The 26,283-nt window shown below is 36.8% G+C and overlaps 1 protein-coding gene across 1 annotated transcript in view; it reads right to left on the minus strand.

Moving 5' to 3' along the window:
* Positions 1–18,975, minus strand: part of LOC132545964 (protein qui-1-like) — a 29,788-nt gene extending 10,813 nt beyond the window's left edge. Inside the window, exons 1-13 of the mRNA XM_060209646.1 lie at positions 18,849–18,975; positions 15,300–15,502; positions 10,330–10,429; positions 9,927–10,017; positions 9,007–9,161; positions 8,595–8,669; positions 6,890–8,224; positions 6,370–6,675; positions 5,959–6,192; positions 5,269–5,526; positions 5,015–5,138; positions 4,456–4,640; positions 703–831 (exon numbers count right to left, since the gene is read on the minus strand). Of these exons, the coding sequence (XP_060065629.1) occupies positions 703–831; positions 4,456–4,640; positions 5,015–5,138; positions 5,269–5,526; positions 5,959–6,192; positions 6,370–6,675; positions 6,890–8,224; positions 8,595–8,669; positions 9,007–9,161; positions 9,927–10,017; positions 10,330–10,429; positions 15,300–15,502; positions 18,849–18,975 (3,322 nt within the window). The remainder of the gene's footprint in view (positions 1–702; positions 832–4,455; positions 4,641–5,014; positions 5,139–5,268; positions 5,527–5,958; positions 6,193–6,369; positions 6,676–6,889; positions 8,225–8,594; positions 8,670–9,006; positions 9,162–9,926; positions 10,018–10,329; positions 10,430–15,299; positions 15,503–18,848) is intronic.
* Between the last annotated feature and the right edge of the window lie 7,308 nt (positions 18,976–26,283).

Consider the following 26,283-nt stretch of genomic DNA (forward strand, 5'->3'; position numbering starts at 1 on the left):
TGACGTCTTGCTTGATTTTCGTCGACTGTCATAAAAAAGGAAATACCAATATGTCAACATATAGATTTACACAAGATTAACCAGTTCTGATTTCATAATTTACTCGTGAACTTTGGATCCGATGACTTTTTAATTTCTTCTCGACAAGGTGGAGATAAGTGGACACAACGAGAATGGTGCATTGAGTCAAATACAACCTTACAACACGTCTACGTATTACAGAGAATCACTATCAGAAATACATAAGAAAATACTTGGAAACCAAAGTGAAGACAGAATCACACCGTATCTACTTGTGAAGTTGCCCACAACCATGAAATATTAACCGCGCGAAATTAAAGAACTACACAGTACTCTGGTGGAACTACAACTACCCTTACTTAATGATGAGAAGATGTTGTCACGAGTAAGTTCCACACAAGTTACAGAAGAAGGCTTCATACTTAACTACTGTCATAAATATGTTATTACAGATAAGTTCTACACAGGTTACAAGTGAGTATCTACTTACCTATACTCAGGGAGGTGTTGTCACAAAAAGTTACACACAGGTTTTAAGTGAGTATTTAATTACCTACATTCAGGCAGATGTTGTCACGAGTGAATTCCACAAAAGTTACAGGAGGCTTTATACTTAAAAACTATCATGAAGGTGTTGTCACAGGTAAGTTACACACAGGTTACAAGTGAGAATATACTTACCTACTATCAGGAAGGTGTTGTCACAGGTAAGTTCCATGCATGAAATAGGTGAGTTTATACCATCCGTTATGCTTCCGAGCTTTACTAGATCTTCCAGACTCCACAAGACAATGGATTGATCCCTAGAAGCTGTTAATAAATTTAATGAAACAAGCATGTTGACTTGACATCAGACTTTCACGACGCCTACTGAAAAGACGACATATTTGAGAAATCGATTGAATAAGCATTGAACGTAAACACAATGAAAAACATTGCAACGAAAACATAACAACACACTTCGACTAAAACATATATATATGTATTTATACATTTTTAGCAAACAAAATGACACATCTTCAAAAATATGTGACTTTAATGTAATCTATTTACATGTAATGCCATACAAACACAATCTAGATCGGGAAAAGAGCTTTGACACGTAGACAGTTTTGTCGTGGAAATCTGTATGAAAGATGTCAAAGCGATAAGAAATACAGGATACACAGTGTGTTGATACAAAAGCTTACAGTAATCAGTGTAAAACAACAATAAAACATATCAACAGACGAGTAAAATATCAGTACAATGTGCCAGAGAAGACAAAGCAGGTGTGATGCTTACGAAAATTACCCAATTATAGAATAAATATTGAAAGATAAGGTATCAAGAGGCCTTGACGGTCACATGAGGTAAGCAATATCGAATATATGTAGCTTTACCGTGTCATCATTGCAATATTGATGGTAGTAAAGACTTTAGAGATATGATTTAAGCCCCCGGGAGTCAACCCGGGCCAATATATGCATACATCACATTTTGCCATCTCTAACCAAATTTGATAATTTCCATTTATGCTCATTTTTTTCTATATGAACTAGAGTAAACTTCTCTTCCCAAGGGAGAACTGTGAGACACTAAGGTCAAGAAATTTACAATTTTCATAAAGCATCTTCCTTAAGACTCTCCCATCGTTGAAAAGCATTTTCTTTTACCTTGTTAAGGTGTAAAGATTATTGTTAAAATATGAGTCAATTTGACGCCTTCTGGCTCTGCCCATCAGCGCCTGGAATTCAGCCAGGATCGATATGTGCATATTATCAAGCCGTCATCATATACTTATAATTATATACAAGTTTGAAATATTTCCAAAGGAAATTAATGAATTATTGCAAATGGAAATTAAACAATTTCGGCTTAAAAATATATTTTAAAAAAAGGTATTGTTATAAAATATACACCCTTCCCAAGGTAAAATGTGGGACCTTAGACCACAATTTTGGTAAAGCACTTTAAAAATTGGAGTCAGTTTGACCACATATGACTCTGCGCATCAAAATTACAGTGTATCGGTTAAGAAGAAATTAAAAATGTGAAACAGTTTACGAACGTACGAAGCCAGAAAAAAAATGCGATCGCAATAGGTCACAATGAGACTTCGTCTAAGGTCACCTAAAGTACAGAGACAAACCAAAATTTGTTCTTTAGATATCATTATATGACCATTTTGATATCACACTCCTTATCAGACCGAACGTCCTGATACAAGCAAGAAGGTCGAAGGCTCGAGACTTATATCAAGACTCAATTGCTGATTAGGGCTGTGATATCAAAATGGTCATATGATTGTCTTTTTATCGTGTTTTTTTTAATTATTTGAAATAAACAAACCAAATAAAAAACAATAATCGTCTAAGTTCTTCTAGAGTTTCCCAGCAATCTTTAGTCCTAGTCACCATGCTTAGCTGTTAACGTTTGCAGAAGACAGCTGCATACGTATCACTAATAAGGAAAACCGATACGGAAACGGCACCATGCGGAGATTTGAGTGGGATTCTCAATTACTTTTCGTAAAAAAAAGGCATTCTTCCAGGCCAACAATATCCATGTCCAAATCCAACATCTATAAACGGAAGTGACAAAATATAAAAATAAACGAGAGTGGGTGAGATATCACTTTCTAGGGGGTGTGCTGTCACTTTAAGGGATGTGATAGCACCCAGGCTGATATCAACTGAAATGTCAGACTTGTCGCAAACAATGGTGTCATCAGTAGTAAAAATATGATGATGTAAAATAAAAACGATGTGACAGTCGTGCATCAGGATATGTCATATGAAGATAAACAAAAAGCAGACATTATGATGACGAGAGATAACAGGAGAATACAGTCTGACAATAGGAGGACATGTGATACCAAGGGAACACAGTCTGATAATGGAAGGTGTGATATCAGGGGAACACAGACTGATAATAGGAGGACGTGTGTTATCAGGGGAACACAGTCTGATAATAGGAGGACGTGTGTTATCAGGGGAACAAAGTCTGATAATAGGAGGACGTGTGATATCAGGGGAACAAAGTCTGATAAAAGGAGAACGTGTGTTATCAGGGGAACACAGTCTGATAATAGGAGGACGTGTGTTATCAGGGGAACACAATCCGATAATAGGAGGACGTGTGATATCAGGGGAACACAGTCCGATAATAGGAGGACGTGTGTTATCAGGGGAACACAGACTGATAATAGGAGGACGTGTGTTATCAGGGGAACACAGTCTGATAATAGGAGGACGTGTGTTATCAGGGGAACACAGTCCGATAATAGGAGGACGTGTGTTATCAGGGGAACACAGTCTGATAATAGGAGGACGTGTGTTATCAGGGGAACAAAGTCTGATAATAGCAGGACGTGTGATATCAGGGGAACAAAGTCTGATAATAGGAGGACGTGTGATATCAGGGGAACAAAGTCTGATAAAAGGAGAACGTGTGTTATCAGGGGAACACAGTCTGATAATAGGAGGTGTGACATCAGGGGAACACAGTCTGATAATAGGAGGTGTGATATCAGGGGAACACAGACTGATAATAGGAGGACGTGTGTTATCAGGGGAACAAAGTCTGATAAAAGGAGAACGTGTGTTATCAGGGTAACACAGTCTGATAATAGGAGGACGTGTGTTATCAGGGGAGCACAGTCTGATAATAGCAGGACGTGTGTTATCAGGGAAACAAAGTCTGATAATAGGAGAACGTGTGTTATCAGGGGAACACAGTCTGATAATAGGACGTGTGTTATCAGGGGAACACAGTCTGATAATAAGAGGACGTGTGTTATCAGGGGAACACAGTCTGATAACAGGAGGACGTGTGTTATCAGGGGAACACAGTCTGATAATAGGAGGACGTGTGATATCAGGGGAACACAGTCTGATAATAGGAGGACGTGTGATATCAGGGGAACACAGACCGATAATAGGAGGACGTGTGTTATCAGGGGAACACAGTCTGATAATAGGAGGTGTGACATCAGGGGAACACAGTCCGATAATAGGAGGTGTGATATCAGGGGAACACAGACTGATAATAGGAGGACGTGTGTTATCAGGGGAACAAAGTCTGATAATAGGAGAACGTGTGTTATCGGGGAAACACAGTCTGATAATAGGAGGACGTGTGCTATCAGGGGAACATAGTCTGATAATAGGATGTGTGACATCAGGGGAACACAGTCTGATAATAGGAGGTGTGATATCAGGGGAACATAGACTGATAATAGGAGGTGTGATATCGGAGGAACACAGTCTGATAATAGGAGGGCATGTGATATCAGGGGAACCCAGTTTGACCGTAGAAAGACGTGTGATATCAAGGGAACACTGCCTGACAATAGGATAGCGTGTGATATCAGGAAGACATGCTTAACGTAGGAGTAGTACACACAACTTTGATCACATGTAGCTTAATCTTACAATACACTTTATTTCCTACCTGACGCGAGAATGCTATTAGAACTGTTTAGCCGAACACTTGTCACGCCTTTTACATGCGCCTGTAAGACACAAATCTTCTTTCCCTGGTAACTACAGATGACGACGGTGGTATCGTCAGAACCACTGATTATGTAATCGTACTTGCTAGCAACGATTAATGTATTCACGTCCGCATCATGCTCTCTGAAAAAAATCGTAAAAAAACAGACAGGTTTTATGTACTATGTTGCTTAGTTACAAGGACAAAATGTTGATATTGATTTAGAGAGACGATTTGTATTACAAATCAGACGTTAGAAGTTACATGTGAATTCTTGAACATAATACATAATTGCTATCACTGATGACGAGTATTGATAGACAATAACGAAGAAGACATAATTATCTATGTGATCAATTATAAGATCACAACGCAACGGCCACTGGCAAAACGGTAAAAATGAAAATATAACAAGACAACAAGATACACTTGTCGGTAACTTCCCGAAATGAATAATTGAGGGAGTGGGAGTAGAGGGTTAACAATAGGAGTAGGGGTGAGCGACATCAGGGATTACCTGATTACGGCTGTACACTGGCTGGTGTTAGTATCCCACACCCTTACAGTACCCTCATCGTCACCGCTGACAAAGTCCCTGCCTCCTCGACACACATGAACGCACTTCACTGTACCCTTGTGCCCTGGAAAAATGTCAAATAGGCAATTAAAATAACTTGAACATTTCATAAACTTTTTACTATAACCATTGGTAACACATACAGATAACGGATGTACCCGTAACGACACATTTAATTGATAGTTTAAACTTACCTGAGAACGCCTTGACGATCTTCCCAGTTGACACATGGTATAAAGCTATATCCTGCTGTCTTACACTGCATATCACGTGCTGGCTGCTAAAAACTGTACTGAGAACTCTGCATCCCCAGACATCCGATATGGTGGTCGCGAGGGGCACGAAAGGACTGGATAACCATGAAGTCAATGGTATCAAAAGAGGTAGACTATAAGCGTCACACCATTGCATACACTGGGTAACCAACGGCTCGAGATACTCTTGATAATGTTCTGTCAAATTAAATATGTAAGAGTATCAACATGGGTGCTCTGCTAAGCAGAGTATAAAGAGATCAACAGCAGATGACCAAATATATTGGAGTATTATACAAAGACATCAGTAAGGATCTTATACATCATAGAGACCGACCACATAAAATTACCCTGGATAAGCAATGCTGATCTGAAACAATGGATTGAAGGGTATCATAAGAGCTATAACTGATATTGGTTGGGGCTGGCCACACAAATTTTGAAACCAATTTTTTTTCAGTCGTGTCAAAGAACTGTCAAATTATTGATATTCCAATATAAACACAATGTTTGCGAACAATGACGAAAGATACATTGAAACAAGAAACAATGCTGATATTTTGTCATTATCAAGCCTTTCGATTGCAGTAGTAAGTATAAGTTATAAGATATATGAGAGATAAGCACAACCTGTGATGTGTCTGACGCGTCCGATCAGTTCGTTCGCCAACTGAAGATAGTCTTCGATGAGAATCAGCCGAGACATGTTTAGTGTGTTTGAAACCATGAGGATGTCAGCGTCCAATAGGTTGGAGGTGGTCAATCGAAGGTTGTCAAGTAGAGTTTCCGAAGACTGGGAATGGGCCATAGCCAGCATGTACTCAAAATTACAAAACGTTTTCTCCTTTAGCAATGAGACACTACCTGCGCCGAAAGATACAACATAATATGAAACGAAAATGATCAATGAAAGGCTGTGCTAGTAGTAGTTAAGAAGGAGATCTTATTGATGATTTTATGTTGAAATGATTGTATACAGGCAGCACGAATATCCCATTATCCGTCATTAGAGGAAACATAGAATAGGGACGAGTTGCTTACCCGATTGAAGTAGTTGCATCCAAAGCATGCCAATCCTACGCTGGTTGTATTGGTGTTCGTTGTAGAGGAGAGGCTGAGGACAAACATAGCGGGATGCACAATCAATCATCTGCAGTCCGCGCTCCTTGTCCACAATGGGTTTACCACGTACCCACGTGTCCATAAAGATATCAGCAAGCTCGACTTGGGCCTTACATATGTCATCAACATGACAAAGGTACTTCTTACGCATGATTTCTTGAATACTCGGATGTGCCCATCGGAGCAAGTACTTTCCATGCATAAGGCGGGTACATAACAGACACCCTTGAACAAAGAGGCATTATAAGCAGTGTTTCGATCTGTGAAGGATTGTGAAACCCGATACACTTGTTAACCCATCTAAATATTTGTATTTCCTTTAAAGGCAGACATGGTTACTGCAGTAATTTACGTAATATGCCTACCCCGCTAAATTAAGTTTTCATTCTGTTCAGTGAATACAGATAAATAGCGAAAAAAACATTGAACAAAAGCATACCTAGGTCTTCTTTGACTTGCAGCCACTTGTGAAAGGGGAACCGCAGATTCTTTGGAAGTTCTGTGGGAGTTGTTGCGAGCAGCACATCATTGTTACAAGATAGAACATCCATAATCTCCATCTCACTTAGTCCATCCTTAGCAAGAGTGATGTACCGACACACAGCGCGGACCAACTTACAGCCAAGTGTTTGTTCCAGTCTCGTTAGACGCCTCACCACCAACTGGTCCACAGCTATCGGGGCGGTCAGATCGCTGGGTGTATAATGGGAGGGCATTCTAACGGCCGTTTCTAGTACCAAATTAGAAACTATGGGCATGCGATTCGTTTGGAGCAAATCGCGGAAGGAGCGTTCTTGTTCCTTAGTCAAAACTCTCATTTTCGACTTCAGATTGAACTGGATAGTTGATTTTATCTCATCCTCTGTCCAGTTCGAAAATGCGATCATGTGGTCGTTTGCGGGTGCTTTGTCCTCGAGACGCTTCGTAGCTTGAGTCAAGGGATAGGAATCATAACTAACGAAAAAGTGAACTTTTGCAGGAAGCTTACTGGCTACCCAGTCCAGCATGGCAAGAGGGTCGGTCTCTGTTGTTGGCACTTTCATCCTGTCTATACCAGCTACTGCTAATACTATATGGCGTTTTCCTTTGGAAATTCTATTAAGCAGACCATGAAAGTAGTTTCTGAGTTTACTCATGTTGTAAGATTTTAATGATACGTTCTGCTGTAAAATTTGATTCATATGACTACAAATAGCTCTTAATATGTTTTCACAACACTTTGAATCAGACGTGAGTCCAACAAATCTGGTAATGAGAACTGTATCTTTCCCAAACATTTCTCTCGCTTTATGACATAACTTGGATATAAACATGGATTTACCAGAATTCACAGGTCCTTTGATCATAATAGCATAATGCTCATTTTTAGCTCCAAAAGTCAGCAATTTTTGTACATTTGTCAGTTGATGCTCTACCGCTGCATCGCAAAGCATTGAATTCAGAGACCTGCAATGGTGTAAATGCAATAATGTTTCGTTGTAAAACATGCGTTCGCTGGTTTTTAAACACTGATTGTTTTTGATTATGCAGCTTTCAGCTAGTTCCTTAATTTTTGTTGCTGCAGCACCAGAAAAGTTGTCCATGTACTCTGCATGGTCCTTACAGTTTCCAGGGGTAATGCCCTCTTCTTGCCACTTGATGAGAAACTCGAACCTGTTTGCGGACGGGACCGCGGCGTTGATCTGGTTCTGCAAATCCTCGTACCGCAGTCGTCGCTCATTTGGTTCCTTACCACCAAAAACAGGATTTACCTTGTTCTCGGTGTCAGGAGCATCTACAACAAATAATTGTTTAATTAAGGTGTAGTCGATTGTATTCTTACATAGAATGTTCTTAATCTAGATCTGACGGCTAAATGAAGTGTATTTGTCATTTTAAGTTATAGTTACTGAGACTTATTCGCTCGTATTTAAACGTTGCAGATGAATGTATCATTGTGCTCATGTTGTTGACTTGTAATTGATGTCATAAGTTAGTACGGCATTCAAACAAACTGGAGAGTTAAAACAGTGTTCAATGTATCACATCTCTTCCGTATCTAATTCTAAATTCATCTATAAAAATATATATTCATTTGTATGTCATTTATACAATCTCCAATCATACTTGCTTCCTTTGATATGAGCAGTTGGTGAACATCTTACCTTCGATCGTTCGCTCGATGAAGATGCAGCCTTCTGGCGACAAGTTTATGGCTTTCTGTATCTGTAGGTCTAGGCCTGTAATGATGAACTTTTAATATGTAATCATATACGGAGAATTTATCAGTTATGAAATACTTTAGAATTAGTGTGTCCTTATTTTACAACATGAAGTACAAGCAATGAGAAATAAAAAAAGACAAAAAACATTGAAATATGATAAATACACAGAATGTTATCTGGTGTTTTTGATAGGATTAATGCTCAGTAGTGCGTTAAACACATCCAATGAAATATAACAGAACTGATAATAAATTTTAAATCTTGGTGTTATCATACACCAGAAAACGGTAACGATTCTTTATGACATCAGAGTGTGAAGGTGTAGGTATGTGTATAAAAACAGGTAGAACACCTGATGAGAGATTCTTCTGCAATACTTTTGCTATATCCTGTTGTTTGGAGGATTTGGACAAGCCGCATTTGACTGACATGGTGAGGATATCCAACAGGATTGGGTACACTTCGTCTCTCTCCGTCTCCACGTTGACAGTTTCCTTTGCATCCCTGCTGTCAGAGTAATCACGGTATTAAACACGCCTATAATTCATCTAATTTTTGTCACATTAGTACACATAACAAACATATACATGTGTACATTATGAGCAATTAATAAATTCTAGCCTTGTTTTGTATAATATATTGCTTGTACATTGACGAAAAAGTATATTTAGAGAATGAAGAATGACATTGTTTACACTGATACGATGTATAACAATATACATTGTTTACAATGATATGATGTATAACAATATACATTGTTTACACTGATACGGTGTATAACAATATACATTGTTTACACTGATACGACGTATTACAATATATATTGTTTACACTGATACGATATATTACAATATATATTGTTTACACTGATACGGTGTATAACATTATACATTGTTTACAATGATATGATGTATAAAAATATACATTGTTAACACTGATACGATGTATAACAATATATATTGTTTACACTGATACGATATATTACAATATATATTGTTTACAATTATACGATGTATTACAATATATATTGCTTACATTGATACGATATATTACAATCTACATTGTTAACACTGATACGATGTATTACAATATACATTGTTAGCAATGATATATCATAATAATATAGATATCACCTACACTGATACGATGTGTAAGAGATATGTTTTACACAGATACGTTGTATGAAAAAACATAAGAAAAGCCGTCTTTTTTCCAGTAGAAAGAGTAGTCCCGTCATATGTCCCTGTTTATTGTTGATACTTTAACACCTACCTCTGGAACGGGTCAGTAAAGGACTGGAGATAGTACTGAGGAGGTACAGAGTTTTCATCCAGTATGTACCATTTTTCAAGCACGCTAACATCTGAGTAAACAAATTTGAAAGGTGTTAGATTAAAATGAATTTCATTTATCGTCTTAATCCATAGCTTTTGTAGACACACAATCACCAGCTTTTGTAGACACACAATTTGAAATAATCATAATGGTAACAGACTTGTGCCACACATATTGGGAATGATGTGCCACTGATTTCTTATTAACACAAACACTTTGGTAGTAGCAACAGAGACATGAAGACTTTAGCAATGATAAAACGTTAAATATCTAATAACACAAAAACTTGGACACTTAGGTTAGGACTATTGAAACAATAAGATAAGTCAGCGAAACTCACTTTTCCCTTCGTCGATGGCATATTTTTTCAGATAGTTGAATTCTTTGATCGTAAGGCAAAGTGGAAGGGGGGCATCTCCATACGTATTTCCGAACAAGCACTAAATGATTCAAACAAGTGCTCAATCATAAACATATTAATACATAAACATAAGTTCACAATCAGAGACAGAAGCAACAAAATATCACATAGCCATTAAGTTATTTGAATGAAAACCTCTAGAACATCAACACAAGCACGCAGAATCGTACAGAAACACTTCAGTTTATATCAATGCTATATGTTGTTACTAACTTGTTATAACTCTATTGGTTCCGTTATTGTAATGTTATCAATCTTATGGTAGTAAAGACGAACTTGCTGTTCTAAGACATTTGTAAAAATAGCAAAATAGTCAGTACCTGGTCTTTTGTAAATCAAGCAAAAGGAAATAATGTAACAAACAATGACAAAACCTTACAGGGTTTCATTATGTATGTCAAAAATACCAATTTGTGTTACTGTGTTATCAGATTGCTTAATCATGAATTTTCTTCAGCCTGACAGCACAAAAAGCATTTATTTCGTATACAACACTAAAGAGAAGTCTGAACCTCCTCAAGATAAGCTATAACAAACCAATAATTTGTAAAATTCTAACATAAATTTGGTAAAAGTAGGTCAAATATAAACAAAACCAAATTTACACGAAGACTCATGAAAAATCAAGGAGAAAAAGACCAGGTGTTTAAAGAGTCAGTGTCTTCTTCATTTATGTAAACCTTGGACATCCAATTGAGCAGTTTCATCTACCCAAATGAGAACAAGATTGAGTACATTAAAAACGTATAACGTTTCAGTTCCTTGGCTGCCTCAGTATTTTCATATGTCTCGAATTTACGACTTTACAATGAGAATATTTTGTCTATCAATTAATATATGACTAAATCAAGAAATAAGGGAATAAATAATTACAAACATTGTCGTGTTTTTCTAATGCTTCGGGTTAGATCAGTGTATGAAAACAATATTTTATTAAAGAAAATGGTAATTATAAAGAACGACTTCTACACAATGGCAACGATCGATGAATCTCACACGTAACACCGACAATCTCCCACAGCTTATTACGTCTGTCTGAGGTCTAGAAAAAATAGAGTTTATCGAAATCCCGAGGGGTTTCTTCGTCGCAGAAGATATGAGGTCCCTGCAGGAAAGTCGTGGCGAGTTAATGACATGGTGTCATTCCGATTATCAAAGTCAGGCTAGTTTAATCCAGGTTTTGCAGAAATCAGCATTTGTGTCACAACCGAAAATGAATAAATGACCTTGATAATGTCATCTGAAAGTTCAAAATTATGTGCGTTCCAACCTCATGTCACACCACCGACCGTATTTACTAAACTCTAGGGTGCCAATAATCGATGATGTCATATGTGTGAATCATCTATCCTTTATTTATATCCTTTCCTAATTGCCTGTCCCATCTGTATTAACCGTTATTGCAGTTATTTTGATCGTCCCTAGAGAATGAAATTCAAAAATATCTAAGACCCAATTACCTTTTATCGTACTGATACTTTGATTTATATCTCTTACAACCGTTGTTAAAACCGCCACATTTCTTTCATTACACACAATATATGTTCAGTTGGAAAAGACAGAAAAAAGACGACCGCTGCGTATAATCATAAGAGTTACATATTCGTCAGGTCTTATTCACTCAAAATGCCTTCAACATGGTCAAACCAACGGAACATGAGGACTCCCTGAATGGTCGTTGATTGTAGTGGTAACATACTCGTCTTCCTACTAGGCGACAGGTTTCCGACAACATGGGTTTCATCCGGTTAACCCAGTTTCCCATAGTAAAATATTTTGTTTACCCTATGTACGATTCAATGCAAAAGAGCGAGAGTGTTTCGTGAATGATTTAAAAATGAATAGTTTACATTTAATGACTTTAAATAAAAACAACCCGCAACCGGAACCACACAGACGTATACTTCGAGCCACAATATACGAGACACGACTAAACACGTGTGCTGAAATGTAGTAGACAGTTACACTGGCCACTTTTTCTTCGATAGATGTAGTGGTGAAATGAATAAACAAACCGAGAATATAATCGATCGTGTTTTTTCTGTATATTGAAACAACGAAGAAAACATGGCAAATTACAGTGTTATACAGACCAAAAATTAATAACAATGGTCCCATTGTTGTCGAGTCAATCCTAACAAAGGGCAGATGTAGATTTCTAAAATGTTCAAGGAATTATCTACTTGTTTGTAACGTTTCTGGAATTACAAGCCCCATCCTAACGGCAAATGGAAAAACCAAAGTGGCATCCGTATAGAAAATGGAGTAGACAAAGTGGCATCAGTTAAGCAAATAAAATCCTTAGCAAACGAAAAAACCAAAGTGGCATCTGTTTAGAAAATCAAACTCTTGGCAAATGTAAAAACCAAAGTGGCATAAGTATAGAACATCAAACTCTTGGCAAATGTAAAAACCAGAGTGGCATCCGTAAAGAACATCAAACTCTTGGCAAATGTAAAAACCAAAGTGGCATCCGTATAGAAAATCAAACTCTTTTCAAGAAAGAATGTAGGACAGAGTTCTGGCAATTACTTGGCACTATTATACCTAATTCATAGCTATCGTTGTTCGATCGTGTTGTATAATCATTCGGGATGGGGGGGGGGCATAGTTCAATAGTAAAGGAAGGACATAAATATTCCTTCAACATTCCATACTGATATAGTATAATTCAGGCGACAAGTACGTCTGATCATGGAAACACCTCGTCATGTCTACAATAATTCAGACAAGTACGTCTGATCATGGAAACACCTCGTCATGTCTACAACAATTCAGACAAGTACGTCTGATCATGGAAACACCTCGTCATGTCTACAATAATTCAGGCGACAAGTACGTCTGATCATGGAAACACCTCGTCATGTCTACAACAATTCAGACAAGTACGTCTGATCATGGAAACACCTCGTCATGTCTACAACAATTCAGGCGACAAGTACGTCTGATCATGGAAACACCTCGTCATGTCTACAATAATTCAGACAAGTACGTCTGATCATGGAAACACCTCGTCATGTCTACAATAATTCAGGCGACAAGTACGTCTGATCATGGAAACACCTCGTCATGTCTACAACAATTCAGGCGACAAGTACGTCTGATCATGGAAACACCTCGTCATGTCTACAATAATTCAGACAAGTACGTCTGATCATGGAAACACCTCGTCATGTCTACAATAATTCAGACAAGTACGTCTGATCATGGAAACACCTCGTCATGTCTACAATCATACAGTGTCCGTTTTTTAAAGCTTTATTAGACGTAGCCAGCGGGAAGTAAAAAAATAAATGGTCGCCAATAAGAAATTCCGAGCTTTAAAAGGAAAATTATCACTCAAAATCTTCAAAAATGTCCTGTCTGAAGAAATCTATAGCTGTCGAATTATACAGAATGTTCTCGATTTGTTTCATTACTAATTGATGTTTCACAAACCACTAGTTACCTCAGGCGAAACAATTGGGCGCAGAATTCCAACAGAACTGAATCAACAGATATCATATTGCCAAAGGGTAACATAGCCATACATTTAATTCGAAGGTAGTCATGGAAACAGTAATCTGCTGTTATGTCTCCTTTAGGATCATTGATATCTCCAGAATTGACAACCACCAGTCGTCCCGCGAGACTGGTGGTGCTGTCGGCAAGATGGAGGATTGTGAGGTCACAATTAACTATCACGTTAATCTGTGGTTGAAAAGTTGTATGTGCGAAACAGTGAGACTCGTTCCCGGTACGCCATGGGGAATGTTGGTCGCTTATAACATTTCTTACGCTATTTCTAGTCATGTTATTATTCTATATCTATATATTGTAGTTTACTAATCAATGAAATGTTAGCGTGTGTCAGTCAACTAATGAACCTTCTGAGGCAGTTGTACTTTAATAATCAGACGTCCATTGATATAACAGAGAAATAATTTCCTAATTCAAGACACATTGTAATATTTTAATTGATTTCTTCATAAATAACGGAAATTTTAAAAAAAAAAGTTGAATTTAAATATAACAGTTAAATATAACACGAATGAACAAGTTGATGGGAGGTGTTGTAATTAAGATTTCCAAGGATGTCATTGTATATGAGAAGCAGGGAATTTACGTCATAAAAGAACCAATATTTTGTAATATGTAATACCCGTGTCTACAAGATATACACACATGTACTTACTCATGTTAACTCCTTACACTCGCAGAAAACAAGTAATGAAGACAAGCGGAGCAGTCGTTACATGTATTTCTGGTAAAACCCCCTGGATAAGTGTGTATAACGATCAACCGCACGCAGCTGTAAAGAATGTCCTGATCTCTGAATGGATTTTCAGGAGGACTGAACTAACGTAATGGTTGTTCTAGGCTGCTTTGACCACAATTTCCGTGAATTAAACATTGTTCTATTTTGTACTGGTTGTCTAACATGTTTTAATTAATTGTTTGGGACATCAACGTAGACAAAAGGGAAAGAGTAGATATGGACTTCGACAAGTTTCCAGAACTAGGAGTTATGTAAAGTTGTCTTTGAGTAAGTCGGTTAGGATTTCAATGTATATATTCTAGTATACGACATGTGTGATTAAAAACTCATTTCAGAAAATGTAAAGCCAATTGAATAGTACGCATGGAGTTAGTTTGAAGATTTCACTAATGATATCTCTCCATTGAAAGTTGAATTTTATTGTAATTTCATTCACTTACACATAATGAATGTAGTGTAAGCACGATTACCCATCCATTTAAGCGGCTCGTTTAGTATTTTGCATGGTTTTCATCGGTGAAGCTTAAAATTCGTTTCGTGAATCAATTATTCAGTTCTCACAAAAATAACATATTTGAGGAAATAATTCTTTACATTTCACCCGCAGCAATGTTACAATATATCAAATTACCAAAAAGAATGGACCAATAGATGTTTCATAGCTGTGCTCTATTTCTGACAGATGTCTGAAGAAGCCGTGCGAGTCCGTAACTTGATCCGTCTTCCTTCCATGTTGAACGTCTGCCCAAATAAGGTCAAGACCGTGCTGAACACAGAATTTCTGAAGGTAGGGAACGGCGTCATTCCATAAACGCGTTCGTTCCAACTCAAATTCTGTTCAAAAGAAATTGAATACAAACCTTCAGAATATGTGATAGCATGGTACACTAAAAAAGGCTGTTAGCACAACAAACTAAATGATTTTTTACCTAGAGGTTAAATCAAGGGGACTAAATGGTCAAATTTTCTTTTCAATATCTGTTAAAAGTTGTGAACTTTCTGTTAATTATAATAATCAAAAGTTTACATAACTTTTTGATAAACACGTCAAACAAATAAAAAATAAAATAGAACAGCAGCGACCAACCATTAATTCATATCACTATTGTTCGAAGGGTTTAAACAATGTCATTGTGCAATGCATGAAAGTTATAACAGAGAGGCAAGTTAAAAAGTGGTTCCGAAAGGTCACGCGATGAGCCTCGGCGAGTGTCGACCAGTGTTAGTTTGAGACTGATAATCTTTATCAAATTTTCTCATAAAACGCTATAATTTTGTGATTATTCTCATTTTAAGTATTAAAACGCTTGCTCGAAATCAAACGCCTGGAAAAAAGTCATGAAATCTAACCATTTAATCCATTTAATGTTATAGAACTTCAATCACGGTTATCATTCACGACCAAGCATTTATCTAAGACTTCAACCAAGGCTAACTCACCATTATATTATATTTTATTAAAGACAAATCTTCTATAAAGAGCTGCATTCAAAGCTATGTTTCACGACTACTAATTTGTCAATGACTTCAACAAAGGTATAATACTTTAACTCTGATTACAACCAATGTTATCAACTGTAATCAATTTATGTAGGACTCCAAGCAAGGTTATCGTTAACCAAGTGTTTAGGATTTAATTAATGCTATCGTTAAGCACGTGTCGAGGATTTAAATAATCCTATCGTTAAGCACGTGTTGAGGATTTAAATAATCCTATCGTTAAGCACGTGTCGAGGATTTAAACAAGAAGCCCAGAGGGCCTGTATCGCTCACCTGGATCCTTATGACCAACAGTACTGTATCTGTGCATATGTTCCACAGTAGATGGTTAAAGCAATATGACTATTTTTTCACACACTATGTGGGCACCATTAAGGGGACCTTTTGGCCAAATATTATGATCCTAGGCCTTTAGGTTGACCAGAAATTGTTCAAAGGTTTAACACATTTGACTGTTGTGACCTTAAATATGGGTCAAGGTCATTTCTGTTCTCAAATATTACCGGGCATCATTGAGAACCTATTTCAGAATAATATCACCCTCATAGACGTTTTGGATAATCAGAAAATGTCATTTAAAGGTTTAACACATTTGACCCCTGTGACCTTGAAGATTGGTCAAAGTCATTTCTTTTAGCAAACTTTGTAGTACACCATAAGAGGGACATAGTAGCCTAATATAATGATTTTAGACCTTATGGTATTTGGGGAGATGTCGTTAAACGGTTTTAACACATTTGACCTTTGTGACCTTGAAAATGGGTCATGGTTATTTTTTTCGCAAACTTTGTTGGGCTTCATCAAAGAAACCTTCCAGCCATATATAATGATTCTAGGGTTTCCGGTATTTTGGAACAAGTCGTTTAAAGGTTTTATCCCATTTGACTACTGTGACCTTGAATATGGGTCAAGATCATTTCTTTTTGCAAACTTTGTTGGGCTTCATCAAAGGAACCTTCCAGCCAAATATGATAACTCTACGCCTTTCGGTATTTCAGAAGAAGTTGTTTAAATGAAAAGTTGACGGATGCAGGACGGACAGACGACGGATGGACGACGGATGGACGACGGACGTACAACGGACGCCACGCTATGGCATAAGCTCACTTGGGCCTTTGGGCCGGGTAAGCTAATAATGCTATCGTTAACTAAATGTCTAGGATTTAAATAATACTATCGTTAACCACGTGTCTAGGACTTAAATAATGCTATGGTTAACCACGTGTCTAGGATTTAAATAATGCTATGGTTAACCACATGTCTAGGACTTAAATAATGCTATGGTTAACCACGTTTCTAGGACTTAAATAATGCTATCGTTAACCACGTGTCTAGGACTTAAATAATGCTATCGTTAAGCACGTGTCTAGGACTTAGGTAATCCTATCGTTAACCAAATGTCTGGGATTCAAATGATCCTATCGTTAACCCCGTGTCTAGGACTAAAATAATGCTATCATTAATAACGTGTCTAGGTTTAAAATAATGCTATCGTTAACCACGGGTCTAGGATTTAAATAATGCTATGGTTAACCACATGTCTAGGACTTAAATAATGCTATGGTTAACCACGTTTCTAGGACTTAAATAATGCTATCGTTAATAACGTGTCTAGGTTTAAAATAATGCTATGGTTAACCACGTTTCTAGGACTTAAATAATGTTATCGTTAACCACGTGTCTAGGATTTAAATAATGCTATGGTTAACCACATGTCTAGGACTTAAATAATGCTATGTTTAACCACGTTTCTAGGACTTAAATAATGCTATCGTTAACCACGTGGCTAGGATTAAAATAATGCTATCGTTAACCAAGCGTCTAGGATTTAAATAATGTTATCATTAAACACGTGTCTAGGATTTAAATAATGTTATCATTAAACACGTGTCTAGGATTTAAATAATGTTATCATTAAACACGTGTCTAGGATTTAAATAATATTATCATTAAACACATGTGTCGGACTTAAATAATGCTATCATTAAACACGTGTGTCGGACTTAAATAACGCTATCGTTAAACACGTGTGTCGGACTTGAATAATGTTATCGTTAAATACATGTCTAGGATTGAAGTAATCCTATGGTTAACCACGTGTCTAGGATTTTAATAATGCTTCCGAATTGATTTATAAAGCATTTCATCATCAACGACAGATAAAACCTAATATAATAATATAACATAAATGTCAAATATCTTATAAAGAATGTCACTCACTCAATCCTTAATGCATCCTTGATGCAGGACTTGCTCTTTAATCCCGTCCTGATGACATATAAACTTACTCTGCGTTCTAGTGATACCATGTATGGATAGTTTCCATATCTATATCAAACATTAACGTTAATCAATATTGGCGCGTAGGAAGCCACATATTTTGAAGATTACGAATGTGTTTATTTCTAGCTTCAGCTATTTCCTTTATGTGCCAGTAAATGATATACTGAGCTTGTCTTTGACATGATGTCCAGAGTCACAATAACTCCGATAAACATCAGTACTCGCAAACATCTAAGATAATACTATAACTAAAGTTGATGTACCGTTTAGACCATCCAGTTTCACATTTTAAAATACGATTACTTTGTCTGACAAGACTGAACCCTACTTTCTTAACACGTTTGAGAGTGTTTGAAGTCTTAACGAGTATTTCGGCATTTCCTGTGACACTACTCACCCGACTTGTTGCAACAGACGTAAACCTTCAGGGTTTTAGCGGGAAGTGGTGGCAGGAGGTCCAGTTTTCCGCACAGCACACAAGCTGTATTGTCTTTTTCTATAGAAATGCTCTTTTTGCGGTCCATCTTCTTAAGATAGTGTTGAGACCAGCAATGACTGGAAGTAGACAGATAAAACGTAAATTCACACCTTGGGAGGTCTAAACTGTTTCTCTTCTAAAAGGCTGGTGGAGCAAAGGGGTTACAATGGAAGTCATTATCAACTAATTGGTACACGGGTTTGTTTGGGGACATGAGGACCAAAACGAGAGACACGTGGAATATAGCACGTCAGAACTACCACTATCCTTCGGTCCTAAGGGCATAGCACGTCATTATAAAATTTTGAATGTGGTGTTCCCGGCATTATAAGATTTTAAAAATAATGTTCCCGGCATTATTAGATTTTAAATATGGTGTTCCCGGCAATGTCAGATTTTAAATGTGGTGTTCCCGGCATTATCATTTTTTAAATGTGGTGTTCCCGGCATTATAAGTTTTTAAGTGTGGTGTTCCCGGCATTATAAGTTTTTAAGTGTGGTGTCCCCGGCATTATAAGTTTTTAAGTGTGGTGTCCCCGGCATTATCAGTTTTTAAGGTTGGTGTTCCAGGCATTATCAGTTTTTAAGTGTGGTGTTCCCGGCATTATCATTTTTTAAGTGTGGTGTTCCCGGCATCATAATTTTTTAAGTGTGGTGTCCCCGGCATTATCAGTTTTTAAGTGTGGTGTTCCAGGCATTACCAGTTTTTAAGTGTGGTGTCCCCGGCATTATCAGTTTTTAAGGTTGATGTTCCAGGCATTATCATTTTTTGAGTGTGGTGTTCCCGGCATCATAATTTTTTAAGTGTGGTGTCCCCGGCATTATCAGTTTTTAAGTGTGTTGTTCCAGGCATTACCAGTTTTTAAGTGTGGTGTTCCCGGCGTTATCAGTTGTCAAGTGTGATGTTCCCGGTATCATAATTTTTTAAGTGTGAGGTCCCTAGCATTATCATTTTTTACGTATGGAATCCCGGCATTATCAAATTTCTACTTTAGGATCCTCTGTATTCCTTGAGTGATTATTTGAAGTTGAAACGAGTTACTTTAGCAGGACATTACAGATAGATTCTTTTATTTTTTTTAACTACATGATTGTATACACAATAGCAAACACGTACAAACACATGGTTTTAATGTGTGTTATATTCCCAGTTAGATAATGATACGATGATGTTTAATCAGAGAAAAGGTGTGCGTTTAGACATTCATGAAGTTAAAGTTTAGGTGAAAAATACACTTATGTGACACATCATAATGAGGTAATTCGTCATTATTTGTATTTTAGTGTTCTTGAAATTTTCTGATAGACATTGGGTACAAATCTACAACACAAAGTTAGTTCAAGATAATACATACTTGACCTGGCATACATATCAGCAGTAACGTGACTTATTAAAGACGAGGTAAACGACCTTCACAGTACATCAAAATATCAACACATTCTGATGTACCGACATAGTATTAACTCTTAAATCAAGAACGTCTCTAGATTTTGAAATTATAAAAGAAAACCTTAAAAATAATCATTTTTTATGACTTATATTAGTATATTGTTACGCCCTATCTTCTCCATCACAGGGTTTTGCACGAATTCCAAACCCACGGTCCATATATATGTATGTATTATAGTCAATATGATACATTTATTTTTATGGACCGCGGGTTTGGAATACATGCCAAGTGCCTACGTCCTCCACACCAGTGTAGTGACTTAGAAGTATTACTTAAGCGATAAATTATATACATGTACATACGTATAAAATGTGTAGAGATGAATTATATCTATCTAAACCAATAGAAAATCCATCTCGTAATACATCCATCGACCTTTATACTTACCAATCTGTCGACACGGAGCTATATACTGACAGCGATTATCGGTCCTTGAATTACGTCTCGACCGGACTGCGAGTGTACCCAAGTGTCGACATCTATTTTGTACAAAACAGCCATGTCTTCAGAAAAGCGATTTAATTGCACATGAGTTTGGTGGCAAGCAACCTTCGTTAGTCAAAACAGACAGGGATCGATAGAACCGAAAATATTTCCACTACTATTTGTGTATGACATTTAGATGTAATTCCTCCTTATTATTAACACCATCCGTCAGCAATTTATCATTACAATCATAAAAAGACAGCATCGAACAGTTTAGCGGCAGTTGTCATCAATTTTCCAGTTATCCGTGTAGAAGGGTTTCTGTCTATAACCTGTGTCTCCATCACCTTATCCATTTATGAGTGTACAGTGCTATACATCTGTATGAAGACTTTACTGCTACGAGACACGATGTTAGCACAGCCAGCCTCGGTGTAATAAAGTTTATGTTCATTATCACTCAGGGCTCGTACGTCATTGAGCACGTCATGGCATTAGCTAAGACCTTGCATGACCTGACTACCACTTTGTCGCAGTCAGGTGTAAATCTTCAAATCTAATTACCTAAAGATGCATTTCTATAATACCAACTATCCGTCTTTATTTCAGCGAAATTTTCCTCGTTTATATAATTTTGCCTAGAATATGATGCTTAAATCAAATATAATTATTTTATTAATTCAGTTGAGTGGTAGATAATGAGTGGACACAGTAAACCAGAATTGCTGTCCTCTTCAAGGACTTCTATATCCGGTTGACAATTAGGAATGGATGTTTTATTCAAGAGATACATATCACAAGAAAAGTGCATTGTACATGTATATTGTAAATATAGAAAGTGGAAGATAATTCAATACTGCCGGAGCCATAATGACTTCTATATTTTGTGATAATCGTGACACTAATGATGAATGTTATTTTATCAAATGTAGCGCCCTTCATGATGAACACAAACCGTCAATTGTATTACGATTGGCCCAGGTAATAATACTCAGTTATGAGTAGTATTATTGACATTCCGATACACTTATCAGGGATCTTCAGCATATCTTTACTGTTATATTGAGTTGTTTATTATACTTGATTTTCAACAGTCAAATTTCGCCTGGTGATACGCATTTGTCGGAATATTAGAGTAAGATGGTGAGACCTAGTTCATATTATACAAATCAACGGTACTATAAAGAAAGAAAATGAACGTTTCTTGTCACTGGATAATGCACACTTTGATTTTCATGTTTTCGCTATTCAGGTTTTTTTTCTCTCCTTCACGATATGTCGGCGTAAAAATGCATAACGTCTTTATTTTAATTTGCATTTACTAATTATGGACATCCAGACGGAAATCAAGAGTCATTTCTCTCTTTTACCTCACAAACAGACACCAGTAAAATGCTAAGTTGATGACCCAAATAAACACTATATTGTAACAATTAAAAGTTGTTTAACTATACGAAAGCTCCACGTCATCAAGACATCCATTTTACGGTAACTGCATTGAACTTGTACACGGACAATGTGTACTTGCTATAATTAGTGCAAACATCCTCCAAGAAAGCAAATTGTATTACCGGTTAAAGACGCGACATTTTACGACAGCTTCAAGCACTAAATAAAAAATGTTCGCTTTACGACATTTAAGAGAAAAAATATCCGTTTCCCGCAAGCTAGCTTTACAGCTAATAAAAGACCTAATTTACGACTGTTGCAAAACAAGCGTACAATGTATAGGACGAAGTTCAAATGCACATTTCAGGAAAGAAGCAAATTGTACGTGCGTATTAAATGTACATGTATGCAATTTACATGTGCATAAGATCAAATGTCCGCTTTACGGCAATAATAGGTACTTACGATTAGATGCTCCTTCTACGACAGTTACAGAACTACAAATAAATGTCGTTTTACGACAGTTACGGGTATTTACGATTAAATGTCTGTTTTACGACAGTTACAGGTACTTACGATTAAATGTCTGTTTTACGACACTTTAGAGGTACAGTCTGTTTTACAACAGTTACGGGCACTTACGATTAAGTGTCTGCTTTACGACACTTTAGAGGTACAGTCTGTAGTATGATAGTTACTGGTATTTACGAGTAAATGTCTGTTTTTCGACAGATAGGTACAAAAACGACTAAATAACAAATGTTAACAAGATCGACTTTTCACGGTACGAGTTAATGGTACTGACGATCGAATGCCCGCGTTACAGGTAAGCGCGAATCAGTGTGTACTTTACGACAGGCACACTGTACGGGTACAGAGGATGTGATACACTTTAATTTCACGTATTCATGTGTAAAATCAGGAAGAAAACATGTACTTGTCGACTGTCGAACAGGAAGAAAATGAGAGACTATTGAATAATACAAATCACACCGACCCAGTTTTCAGTACTACTTCCCGTTTTCATTTCCTAGGTTACATTGTACCAGTGGGACTTCGCCTGTCACCAATCCAAACGAACGAGGAAACAATTCTTGATTCATTTATTCAATTCATTTACATGAAGATATCGTGAACCGGGAAATATTGATGGTCAGTACCCATATTTTTAATCGGACATGGGGTCTCCGGCTTATACATGTACAACGTATATCCGTTATTCAAGGTATTTACACGCTTGAACAACCTCTTGTACTGACGATTGCTAAATAAACAAAATGTTGAAATATGGACTGAAAGTCAGTTCAGACTCGTTTTTTTTATTGTCATGGTGCTATGAAAGGTCAACGGGTACATCCATATTGAAAACATTATGATGTAAAATGTATTTTTCGCACCGAAAAAATTCTTGCCGATCGGAAAATCTGTACATAACTAACAGCTTTCTGCGGTGATAAGCTCGTGGTCACTTCGTAATTGTTAAAACAACACACAACAAAAGGAAATATAGTCTGTTTGAGAAAATTTATTTATGGGCCATTTCGTGTCGTTTCTATTAAAGATTTTGTACTTTCTCATTTAGAACGTTTAAAAAAGAAAAGTTGATGGTAAGGCAGGTAACCAGTCTAATCTTCAAGCGGACGACAGAAGTGACGATATTTCATTGTTCTTAAGCAATAACTCACAAAAAATATTTCTTTAACTTCATATATATATATAATTGTTTTGCTTCATTTTTGAAACATTTTTTATAATCTTTTTTTCGTGCATTATTTTTTACGTTATTTTTCAGTTAAGCGAAAGACAAGTGATAGTAGGAGGATTCGCCTACAAAAAAGGTCATTCGTATCGCCAAACACACGAAAATATTGTTCCAAAAGGTACGTGAATTAGTTCAGCCAATTATATTTCTGGTGTGCTTCATATAGCGGATTGTAGCGCGAATGTAAACATATAGTTATAAATGTGTTAATACTGTGCAATCTTATACTTGTATACGATACATGTCATTTCGTTGCAAAATCTTAACCGAATACATCTCAGCGTCACAGCGTTAAAAATGCTTCGCTAGATCTAATGGACTGACAAATGTGTTCCGAGGAGCAACAAAACAGAGCTTTCGGCTGCCGAATGAGCCTCGGGCCATCTGTAGAAATGCACAGTATCGATTTAAGGCACATCCAAGGTCAATGTCTGACATTATTTCACACGTCCAGGTGGAATCAGCTCCGGGAACACTTCCACTGAGCTCCACGAGGGGGACGTAATTGGATTTAGAGGTATGTGGTTGTCAGGGAGCTTCAAATGAACATATCCTAGGATCTAGATAGTCTCGCCGAGTATCCCATTTTCAACCCCAGCTTTGCGTTTAGAAATAAGGATTTTCTAACAGATGGTTAAATATGGTAACACTGAAAGAAAATTCAGTTTTCTCCCATTTTCACCCTTAAAACATCAATAATTTGCCTCTGTTGACCCCAGAAGGACGTCGTGTTTTCTTAATCTTTTCCCTGGTGCATTTGATTAAAAATTAACTGCAAAAATCGATTCCCCACACTCGAATGTGTCAACTTGTTAATCAGCATTACTAATCAACATTCAAGCGACAAAATGGACAAGCTAAATTTGTATACATACTCCCTAAAATAGCAATCTCTGTTCTTTTAAGTGTAACTGGCCATTTAAAAATGAAACCAGTTTACAAATGAAGGATATATGTTTCCCCAGATAGGCAAGGATTTCCATATCGGACCACGAAAGCACAAGTGTGCAAAGCTACATGGCATCACTTGTGTACCTAAATGTAGTATAACCACAGATGTATTTATCCATTAACGAATTTATTTTTTGAGAAAATTAATAACTTTCGAACACATAGCATGATGTCTTTTAGTATCACAATTGATCAATGACAAGTATGTAATTAAAAATAATATTTAATACATTTGTATGCATATTGTTAAATATAGGGTATGTTCATCCGTGGCAGTTTCTCATTAAGCCAATAAACGGTCTAGTTTGTGCTCTCTTGGTTACATCAATAGGCAAGACACTTTTCCTTAATTGGTCTGGATGGCACGCAGCGGGCCTCCTGTATGTTGTTCAGTGATGTATTTACCACTCCTACAGAGATTCTACCTCAAAATTACCCTATCTGTTCAAGAGGCGATAAATCTATGAACAAATAAATCGCGTGCTATTTAAATATTTTGCGTTTAGAACATTTTTACCTGGGAAGTACATTTTTTGTTTGTAATATCTAGACTACAAATCGAACTGTTGGAGTAGCACCGGACCATCACAACTATAAATACATATGTACAATCCTGACAATGACAACCGTCTTGGCTATCAATCTCATCATTGATACTACTTACACTGACTGTTGAAATGTTCTCATCTACCAAAATGTAGTTTCAGAGTAGTATAATATAAAGACATAAATTTCACTGCAGTATAAACCTGAATGAAATTTTAAAAAAAACCCTTTACGCCTGCATAGACCGAGACAAACCCATTCATTACATCTATTTTCAATTCACACCACTATAACAATATTGACAATAAACCATTTTCGAGATTTCTAGACATTGGTACATAGCAATAATACAATGTATACTAAATATGTACATTGTATATACAGGTACAATATTCCGAGGACACTGAATTTTGTTGTCGTATATATACATACAGTGGCTGCTTTAAATAAGCTGTAGAATACAGTACTTGACCAAATACGGGTTAAAAGATTATATGGACCAGTACGTATCGTAATTATTCAATTCCTCAGTTTTTTGTGTATTGATCAGCAGTATCAACTTAAACACATTAGGATGTATGTAAAAATAAGTTCTGGTATATCTTTGCCTTGAACCAGCAGGACGTCACACTTGATCTCTCTGGCTGTTTCTATATCTTCATTGTTCAATATTTAAATTGTGTGAGCTGAGCTGAAAACGTGTTGTATGAACTGTTAATATTTTTTCTTAGATAAAATTGAAGAGTAAAGTTATGTATACGATGTTGTGGACGGAAACTCTTCGTGTTTGTTTGAATGTTTGATAATATGTCTTGCCGATACAAGTCAT

The sequence above is a fragment of the Ylistrum balloti genome, unplaced genomic scaffold (assembly GCF_031769215.1).
Source record: "Ylistrum balloti isolate Yb309-2 unplaced genomic scaffold, AGI_CSIRO_Ybal_v1 Utg369870, whole genome shotgun sequence".
NCBI lineage: Eukaryota > Metazoa > Mollusca > Bivalvia > Pectinida > Pectinidae > Ylistrum > Ylistrum balloti.